The 10,712-nt window shown below is 40.8% G+C and overlaps 1 protein-coding gene and 1 long non-coding RNA gene across 3 annotated transcripts in view; one reads left to right on the top strand and one right to left on the bottom strand.

Moving 5' to 3' along the window:
• Window positions 1-1,044: 1,044 nt before the first annotated feature.
• Window positions 1,045-10,712, bottom strand: part of plxna4 (plexin A4) — a 212,002-nt gene continuing 202,334 nt past the window's right edge. For both annotated transcript variants that reach the window (XM_067490113.1, XM_067490114.1), the window contains exons 30-32: window positions 9,617-9,829; window positions 5,483-5,633; window positions 1,045-4,699 (exon numbers count right to left, since the gene is read on the bottom strand). In XM_067490113.1, the coding sequence (XP_067346214.1) occupies window positions 4,604-4,699; window positions 5,483-5,633; window positions 9,617-9,829 (460 nt within the window). In that variant the 3' untranslated portion in view covers window positions 1,045-4,603. The remainder of the gene's footprint in view (window positions 4,700-5,482; window positions 5,634-9,616; window positions 9,830-10,712) is intronic.
• LOC137106596 (uncharacterized) lies at window positions 4,617-7,274 on the top strand. The gene is made up of 3 exons (XR_010911980.1): window positions 4,617-4,718; window positions 6,804-6,842; window positions 7,149-7,274. It is a non-coding gene; the product is annotated as an uncharacterized lncRNA (long non-coding RNA).

Raw genomic sequence — 10,712 nt, 5'->3', positions numbered from 1 at the left:
AAGAGTAAAACAAAGAGTGTTGTTCTTTCATCAACTAATACTTAATACATTTTCAGGTAGTACAACCTTTCCTTCATAATCAAAAGAAAGTTGTAGTAAAATAATGAAAATATTTCTGTGAAAAAGTTCCTCTTAGGAAATTAATTAACTTCAATTCTTTTCTGATGAAGGAGCAATTGTACTAGCTCAAAGTGCTTTATATAATATGTTGATTTTATTTTATTTTTTAATAAAGCTGCAGAAAATAGTGGTGGACATTATTTATATAGCGCAAATTCACAATGTTTGATTTCCAATCTCAACCTGACAAACATCACAGACTATTACTAACCCATCTGTGTATGTTTTTCACTTTGTCAGAGTGCTGACTAAGCTCTTGATCAAGCAGAATCCTAAAAATCTTTACAGCCTTAATCTGTTTTATAAACACTCCTTGCTTCTCTATGGAAAGTGTGAGTGTTACGTGATGCAGATGTTGCAGTATCACACCAGTGGTCATGTTGAGTAGAGGGCTCAAGCTGTCATCCTGTCCTTGATTTTATTAAAGTTGATAAGTTTAGAGATTTCACCTTTGTTGCCAAATCAGAATTGGACAATACAGTGTGTTGAGTTGGTGTATGACGTTCCCTCTGCAAAAATTATTTTAACTGTTTGCATCTTTCTTTTCATACTGTAGGTGGTGTCCTGTGCTACAATAAAGCCTACTGTAAGGCACCGTATGTCCTCTCGCACGCAGTTGACAGCACAAGGAAATCTCAGGTATGTTATGATGTGCTCTTTATTATGCATCTTTGTGTGTCTGTTGTTCCATCTGGCATTAGGGAGTTGGAGGCCTCAACATCCCTGCTGCCCATCACAAGGACAGAAAGGAAAATTAGAGTAATGCTGAGACAACATCGTGCAAAACACTCCAGGATCTAGAGCTATTACCCAGCTGCACTTGTTAGTGGTTATTGCATCAAGTTTTCTATAACATCGCTCCTAAATTGCATGTAGCTAACACAAGCGTTGGACTCATTTTAGATAAAAACACTCAAGAAATACTTGGTTTCATAATAAAGTTTATTCTATATTACAAATAGTATTTTGTTCTTGACTGCAAAATAGGAATGCATTATATTTACATACACAGGTATACAATTAATTATAACAAAGTTAGAGAAGCTCGCCTTATATCCCCCAGATTCCGTTTTCATCTCTCGATAAGATACTCTATCGTTCAAATATGGTCTAGTAAAAGTCTTTTCTAGCATGTCTCTGTAACACCTGCTATAACACTGAGCTAGGTGGACATTTTTATTTCCTACAAAACGTTTGAAGGTGGAAACTTTATCTGTGCTGTTGGCAATGCAAGGTGGCTGCAAACAGACAACCTTGGTTGTGGGGGAAGACACAGAGCAGGGAAAAATGAAAGACAGGATGGTACACTCGAGGGCAGATTCACAATGACAGGCCAGGAATATCACCTTGTGGTATTCATTAACACATGGCTGGGAGGGGGAAACTCTGGCTATGTAGACACAGTATTCACTGGCTACATAAAAGAAAGACTTGATTTTTTATTTCAGTTTTTATAATGTCAGTCTTGCAGTCATCTAGTGGTTAAATTAGTCCTTGTTCCCCTAATTTTCCAATTACAAATGAATATACTTGATATGTTTACTGCACGTGTCCAGGCATCACCTTGTGAATGTACCCCGTCAAGTTGTAACAGCAGACATTGATCGTACTGTAGAACTGCAGACTGTAGTTAATGGACAGGGAGTTGGATATCTCACATGCATAACACAAGGACAAAACAGTCACTTGCCAAACTCCGTTTTTAACTTTAAGTCCACTATCAAGTAATTGTAATTCTTATCAGATGTAAACATAGTTCTTTCCACTTGTTTCTAAGTGAGGAACAGTAATGTTTGTATTTTGAGGAAACTAACCTTTAGCAAACCCATCCATTGTTAAAATCGGTCGTCAACATTCAAAATGTGATTAAAGGGAAACCAACCTAAAGCAATTATTGCAATGAAATAATACATTTAATGCAGAGCAAGGCTAACCGTGTCTGTCCTACCGAAACTAAAACCACAGCTAAAATAAACTGAAGGGCTGCAATTGAGGGAAGAGTTGAAGGGACAAGAAAGATGGCCACAGTGTTTGTTTGATGTGAGATCCATAACCTCATAAAAAGTTGGCTTATAAATTACTTGAAACTCCCTAGATGTAGATCTATATAAATATGTTTGAGCAAGGCAGTTCCATTTAATACCATCCAAGTAGGTCAACATGCAACGGTATATATGTTTTATTTAGCATTTAACACTTGACAAAAACCATGGGCATGAGGGTCTGTGGTAGGGATTAAAATGGATAAAGGTTCCACCTTAAACGAAAGTTATAGTTTTTATTACATGAACAATCCACTTTCCATCTCAATTCTTCCAAGCAAAAGAAAGATAAAAGAACACATCCACATCATCATTGCAAGGCTTAATCTTATTTTTCATTTTTTTTTAAATAAGTTTCTTAAATTGTTTACATTTTACATGCGCTTAAAAAGCCAATAAAGGACCCAAGGTGGACCTAGGGCGGTCTTCACACATTCACATCACCACATGGGGCACGTTGTCAAGGCAAAAGAAAGGGCAGAGGTCAAAAGATACGGAGGGCGCCTCCATCTCTCTTTCAGTCGCACTCTCCAATAGTGGGGATTCACATCCAACAAGTCTTATCTACTATCAATGTCTGTCATTTTCTGTTTATCCTGCTGTGATGCTCGGTTCTTGTTCTTCCTGCTCTGCTTTGTCAGATTTTTTTTTTTTTCTTTTTTAGGCTTGGAGAAGGCTGCCCCCTGCCACCACTGAGGACAACTACACTAATACAGACAAAAGCGCCTCAACAGTTACACACTCAAGAGTTGGTGTTTTGCTGTATGCAACTAGCTACAATCTCCAACGCTTGTGTGAAACAAAAAAATAACTGCTAAGTCTGGAGCCGGACACAAGGTTGAATGGTGTGCCGAGAGCCGGAGAGACCCGGGACGATGGAAAGAGAAAGGAGGATCAGATCACCTCGCCCACAAAGCCTCTCACCTCGACACACTGAGGTCAGAAAAATCACACAGGTTTCTTAAAGTTCCAGTCAATTTTTTGTGCTAGAAGTGGTTGTCTTTTACATAATCCTTTTTTTTTTGTCCGTTCCTCAGTGGCACTTTACAAATACATTTTTGACAATTTTGAAAATTTCAAGCTCCTTTGGTTTTTGGCTGACCGACTTAGTCCATCTTGCTTGATTCCTCTACACAAAAGTCTTTTTAAATAAGAACATCCTTGGAAAGAAGTGCTACTGTTGGAGCACAGAGGCCCTTTTGGTAGCAGACAGCCGTCTCTGGCTACACTGTGTTGAATCATCCTTCGTTACCAAGTATATTTCAGTCAGCTCTTCCCTTTACCTCCTGCAGGTGTAGGTATCTGGGCAGTCACGATGTTGGGCAGCTGCTGATTAGTTGTGTATCTGTGCGTGTGTGTGTGCTTTAATAGACCGTCGCAGTGGCGTGAGCCAGACGAAGACTGCTCCTGGTGTTTGGGTTAGCAGTCAAAACACTGTCTTCCAGAGTCGGTACTGTGCTTCTTAAAGAGGATCCAACTTGGGTCGGGGCCTCCAGGCTTTTGTCTAATAATAAGGAAATTTTGCAGTAGGCACATAAGCCAAATGGAAGCAGAAATCATGAGCATTTTTTTTTTAAGTAAATGTATGCTGGCCAGAGAAAAATGTGTGAATGTTGCTAAGTGGTATAGGCTGGGGATGCTCTGCTAAGTCAAGTTTTAATATCAGTCACATTTCGATCAAGCAAAGTTCCGAGAAGCACTAATCCTTCCCTGCCCCCATCAGTTTCTTTTGTTAAAAACAACTCCAGCTACATTAAAAACAAGAACATTCTAGGTTTGCCTGGGCTCAACCCAAATTTCGCAGATATGTATGGTTCACTTGTAGGTACAGTGTAAACTTGGGAAACCATCCTTGCATTAATTTCCTTCAGAATTGTTAATTTGGCTTGCAGTCATCATTTCTGATGTTTCCTCTTAATTCTGTATATTGAATATAGAACTACAATAAACTGGACTCTAGAGATGGTTTAACTATCCTATTTTGTAAAAAGTTCTCGAGAAAATGGACACCCAACATTGTGGTTTTTAAAGAATTACCTATCAGTGTAAATTCTTGAAGGCAACATAAAAATGTTTTTCCCCTTGTTTCTTCCAGCAAGAGGATTGACATATGCCAATATGGCCAGCTTTCAAGCAATCACCGTGAAGCTCTCCCTGTGGTGGAGCTGAGGGATCCCCCACATTGCACTGTAGAGGAAGCCAACCTCAGCCCTGAACCACCCCTCAGATATGTTCAGGTAAACTAGTCTATGCAGCAGTCGATGAGGAAAACAAAATATTTCTTGGGAAAGAGGAAGCAGAAAAAAGGTCAAGGAAGAAGTCATCTTTGAAAGGCGGAGGGAGGAAGTCACATGATGAAAAAGATGGGGACAGATCTTCGCTCAGGCACGGCTCGGTTTCTGACGGGGTTTCTTCCCAGTGCGCCCTGGGAAGTGCGGTCCTCAGCTCTCCACACTCATGAAGGTCACCACCTGCTCCAGCTTGAAGGCCAGCCTCTGTTTCCTGGCTGCATCATCCTGCTCCAGTGAATACACAATCTACCAGCAGGACAGTGAGGTAAACACAGACATGCAAATACATTACTCACACTGCTACAAGTAACAACTGCAGCCAGTACTTTCATGTTATACCGTAATCCTGAGGCAATTTTTTTTCTAAAAAGAAATTGTCTAATGTAATCTACAGTCAGCTATTTGACTGTGCCGTTGTTCTGTTTAGTTATTAAAATGATTTAAATCATCAACCCAGACAGATGGCAACTGGATTTTGCTCCAGTTGTTTTCTTTATTCCAAAATGCTCAGTCGAGAAACTTTTGACCCCTCCCATAACTGACGTAAGCATCAGTCAGCTGTGCATGTATGAGATCTCCGGTGGAATTATGGTGATTTTGAGCATATTTAGATTTCTCAACCTAGCATTTTGGAATGAGGAAACATGTCACCAGTTGAATGGTTTGTTGTTTGGACATTGACAAAGGCCCATGGCACAGATTTACAACCTAATCCAAGTTGTGTACTACTGGACATGATTAGAAAATGACTGAAGTTATCCTTTAGTAGCCTCCCATGCTGCCTCTGTATCACTGAAAGGAATTGCTAAATGCAATATCATATTTCTCTTATTTTTGAAAACACCCCTAAATAATTTAGATTGATATCAATGTGAATAATAGGTGCAACGTAAGTGGATTGTCCCTTTAAATCTTCTTACCAAAACGCGGTTACATCATTGACTGACTGTAAAATGTACTAAATATTAGTCACTGATGACAAGGATTTGTTGAACTTAAGTAGTAATTGTGAGTCACAGTATGACATACCTCCTCAGTGTACTTGCCCACATAGGAGTAAATCTCACTGAGAGAGCTCATGGTGTTGAACTCATTCATGTGCATCCGTGACTGTTCTGCCAAGTAGGCATTCATGTCCTGGTCGCTGATCGCTGGCATCTTACTAATGTCTGAGTAGTACCTATAAAAAGAGAGGAGAAAATAAAATCCCAATAATCAGCTGGTCAGGAATATGTTTAGTGTAATTGTTAAAATATTTAATGATATTGGAAACGTAACGCTGTGCTGTGTTTTTACGTAGATGGACCCGCTGTTCTCCTTAGAGCCTCACTGCAGTACTTTAGAGTACTGTAGGTATTTGAAGATCTTTAAGGAAAGCAACAAGTCTGTTGCATAGTAACATGACTAAAATAGAGTCATAGTACAGTCGTAGTAGACACTGTCAGGGCTTAGATTTTAACCTTGAACACCATAACAGAACACACTCTGCATTGAGATAAAGGCAATCAGTCAATGTCAGCAGCAGCTGTGTTGCCCCTATCAACTATGTTAATTAAAGCTCCTTATTTACATATTAAATTCCTGTAGCTGCAGCCGCTCAAGCACTGGCCCACTTTTTGGCAGAGTGTGTGAGAGATGATATTTGCCAGGAAACAAGTCATCAGAGCAAACTGAGCAAAGGAAAAGGCAGGTGGGTGCTGCTTGTAGCCTTTATAGAGGTCAGACACACATCCACACCTGTTCAGTGCTGGAGGGCAGTTGTGGGTAGGGACTGGCAGGGGGTTTTTAGCGTAGAAAACAGGTGTGCTTGTTGGAGAAGGGAAAAAAGTGTCCGTAAGCAAAAATTCTGTTCTGGAAGGCATAGCATGAAACTTTTTTATATTGCCAAAGTCAATTATTTCTTTTGAGCTTTATGATTCCTTTACAATTTAGTGTTTCAAGATGTAGTGCATACTTGTAGTCATTTAGTGTTCCACAGAAATTACTTGAACTACAATCCCCAGTACTTAAAAAAAAAAGCTTTATTGCATAATCGCAGTAAGAATTGCATACTGAACTTTTATTTCTCCACATGTAAACATAAATTGTTATGACAGCAGAGACAGATTGGTCATTGTATGGAGACATACAATGACCAATCTGTCTCTGAAACTTGATGCCAGCATGCTTTACTTGACAGCCAAAATGAATAACAACATATTGCAGCAAGTAAACACGGCTGTAAGACGTCACCGCTTTAACAACCAAACCCAAAAGACACCTTTTTGTTGACTTAAATTAAGCAGTACTTCAAGTGGATTCACTCTGTCATCGTAACATTTGTACATGTTCTTCTCTCTTCTCTACACAGGAGCACTGAGGAAGAGGCTTCCATTAGGCTGTTCACCAGGTAAGTAAGAAACCTGTCTTTATAATTCCATGGTAGCATGAGGCCTCTACAGTGTTCACTTTCTTTGCTGTCTCCCAGGAATAACCCTTACTTTAGCACTACTGTATTACTGAGGCTTTTTCTAGGCATGAGGTGTTCGCTGGTGTGATCCATTAAACTTGCAACAAAGGCGTCATTTGGATACATAAGAGCACAGCAGGATACTGAATTTTTATACCTATTACCACAAATCCTAGTGTATGTGAATTTCTTTTCTACCTATTGGCACTCAAAGCACTTTACACTGCTTCTTATTCACCCATTCAGACTCCTACACCAATGGGGGAGCAACTAAGTTGGGGTTCAGTGTCTTGCTCAAGGACACTTCGACATGTGACCGGAGGAGCCAGGGATTGAACCAACTACCTCCTCAACCAGCTCTACCTTCCTGCGCCACAGTGAGTTCATTATCCACAACATTTATTTGTATCCAGATAAACTCACTGGCCACTTTATTAGGGACACCTGTACAATCCAATACAGCAGCTCTGCCATGATTCTAGTTTACAATGTTAGAATGTCTCAGTTCTTAAGTTGAAACTGTCAGTGTATAGTGTATTATAAGAAGATGTGGTTCTAATGTTTTAACCCTCTCATTAATTTTGAATAGGATGAGTTTAAGAACTACCTCCTCTTATAATGAACTTCACATGATCAGTTTCCACTTAAGAACTGAGATAAAGTAGAATTCAGGGCAAAACTGCTGGATTGGATTGCATAACAATGTACAGGTGTCCTTAATGAACTGGCCAGTGAGTCCATGTCTTCAGGGGTGCCTCTAGACCTCCTGCCTGCCAGCTCCAACATCCTTCTACCAATATATTTAGTCTCTCCTCTGAATATGTCCAAACCATCTAACATGAGCTCACCTGTTCCAACCTGCTTGCACTCACCTCTGGTCCCTGTAACATCACTGTTCCACCTGGGTCCCTCTTATTGACACACATGTATTCTGTCTTGCTGTGGCTAAGCTTCATTCCTCTGTTTTCCAGAGCAGACCACTAGAAATCACAATGTCATCTGCAAACATCATAGTCCACGGAGATTCCTGTCTAACCTCATCTGTCAGCCTGTCCATCACCAGAGCAAACAAGAAGGGGCTCAGAGCTGATCCTTGATGCAGACCCACCTCCACCTTGAACTCCTCTGTCACACCTACAGCACACCTCACCACGGTCTTACATGTCCTGCACCACTCCAGACTTCCTCATACAATAGCACAAACAATGCAACTCCCTATGACCCTCTCTGTACTTCTCCATCGGCATCTGGTGGACTCAATCCATATTGCTGATTACCCTAGCTCTGCTCATCTCCCTTGTTCTTAAAAATGGGCACCATTACACTTCTCCTCCAGTCCTCTGGCATCCTCTCCAAGATCTTGTTAAACAAACTAGTCCGAAACTCTACTGCCACCTCCACAGGTATGTCATCAGGACCAACTGCCTCTTCACTCTTACTAATCTTTGCTACTTCCTGCTCCACACCAGTCAACTCTTCAAAGTTCTCCTGTCAATACATTTCCATCCTTATCTTTAATCACACTAACCTGCTGCACATCCTTCCCATCTCTACCTCTTTGTCTGGCCAACCTGTACAAAATCCATCTAACATACAAGTCCTCATATGCTCTTTGCCGCATCTCCCTGTACTCCTGTCTAAAGTCCTCTCAGCCTGTATACACTCCTGAACTTCCTTAACCTCTTTCCAGATGTAACACAGAGGACCCTCCTATCTGTCTCCCTGATCACATTAGCTGTTGTGGTCCAGTCATCTGGAAGCTCTTCCTTTTTCAACTTCCTCACCACATCCTGTGTTGTCTGGCTACACTCTCCCCTAACAATACTTTACAGTCTCTTTCAGATTACAACTTCTACACAGGACGTCGTCCACCTGAGAGCTTCTACCTCACCCTATGTTCCTGCCTCTTCTGAAAGAAAGTGTTCACTACAGCCATTTCCATCCTCTTTGCAAAGTCAACCACCATCTGTCCTTCTGTCCTGAAGACCAAACCTGCCCATCACATTCTCATCACCTCTGGGAATGCTCTGCATCACTTCATCTAACTGACATCCTACCTGTGGGGCATAACCACTAACAACATTGAACATCACCCCTTCAATTTCCAGCTTCAGACTCAATAACCTGTCTGATACTCTTCTCACCTCTACAACATTCCTCACAATCTCCTCTTTCAGGTTAACTCCTACTCCATTTTTCTTCCTATCTGACCCATGGTAGAACAACTTTAACCCTGCTCCTTTTCCACCTGGAGACACAGTATGTCCACCTTCCTTCTCTGCATCATGTCAGTTAACTCTCTAGCCTTCCCTGTCACAGTCCCAACATTCAAAGCTTTCCTCATCTTTCTCTGCCTACAAACACACCTTCCTCCTCTCCTTCTTTGACCAACAGCAGTCCAATTTCCACCGGATTGCATTTAGCAACCATGTAGCACACACATATTCTTGTCCTCAGGCTACATATGCATAAATACTTAACTGTTTCACAGGACCCCATCTTTCATAGAAGACTGTTTTGCCTCGGTGCTGACAAATAAAAGTTAAATTTTAGTAAATTACCAGCTACTCTCAGAAATGCCTCCTATCTGCACCTTCCCAAACCACTAACTCTTCTGTTACTGTGAATCTCATACCCTGGGAATAGAACATGACTAATGTAGGTTTTCTAATGTTTTGAGACACACGTTGTCACACTTATTACAGACAACTCACCTCTCCACCCAGCTCTTGTAGCTGGGGATGTCCTTGGCATAAAGCAGTTTGTTGGAGGGCGAGTCTTTCCCAAGGCGGTGTTCTGAGGTGGAGCAAGAGTCCATGAAGGTCTGGGCCACCACAGACAGACAAGCATCTGTGATGCTGCTCTTGTGGATATCAAACACAAACTGAGGGTTCTTGATCACATTCACCCAGAAACGCAGAGGTAGGCTGAGGGGAGAAAGAATAAAGTTGAAGTTTTGTACCTTATTTTAGTGTTTTTTTTTGTCTTCTAGGCTAAAAGTATTTGAACTGAATAAAATGTTGATTTAAAAAAAATCTAAGGATTTCAGTATGATACAAACCCACATGTGACATTTTGATGTGCTCTCATATTTTGCTATATAAAGTATCATGTCAATAACTTTTTTTTATATATATCAGGAACACAGGGTGTAAAGTAAAACAGTCTGGTTTAACTGCTCTGAGATTAGGTCCCAGAATGACATTTTTATATTTGCTACTACCACAGGTCCTGCTGATGTGAGTGTTCAATTCAATAAAGCCTTTATCTTTAAAAACAGGTGGCTGGCTTTAATTTTTTCTAGCAGTGTCCAGGGGTCCTCGCTGGGGGCCACACAGTGACACAGTTCCTATTGCCTCATTTGTGCAAGTGGGTGCTATTTTGTGCCTGTCCAGAATAATAAAAATATACAAGTCTTTTTTATTTGCTAGGCTTGTTTCTGCCAAAATGAGTAGATACAGGGCCAGCTTTATCGGTGTGTTGCAGTGAAAGGGCTCAGGTGGTATTAAAGAGCTGAGTGTTACTTGGATCTCTATAGCTATACTATTCTCTGGGCTATGCATTTTAAGCTGATGCAGCAAAAAAATGGACATAAAAGACACCGCAGTCTAGCTTGGTGCCACACAGAGAAGCTCCCAATACAAGTTAAAAAATAAAAAAATCAGATGGGGGGGTGGGGAAAAAAAAAAAATTCAAATGCAATCATTTAAATACCACCAGTGCTCCTCGACCATCCCACTAAACATTTATCCTAGCACAATCACCCACAAATCCATCCAGATGTACAATCTAACAAAAGAGGATTTGGGC

This window comes from Channa argus, chromosome 21, assembly GCF_033026475.1.
Source record: "Channa argus isolate prfri chromosome 21, Channa argus male v1.0, whole genome shotgun sequence".
Classification (NCBI taxonomy): Eukaryota; Metazoa; Chordata; class Actinopteri; order Anabantiformes; family Channidae; genus Channa; species Channa argus.
The sequence above is the reverse complement of the archived record's forward strand: the minus strand, read 5'-3'. Positions and strand labels throughout refer to the sequence as shown.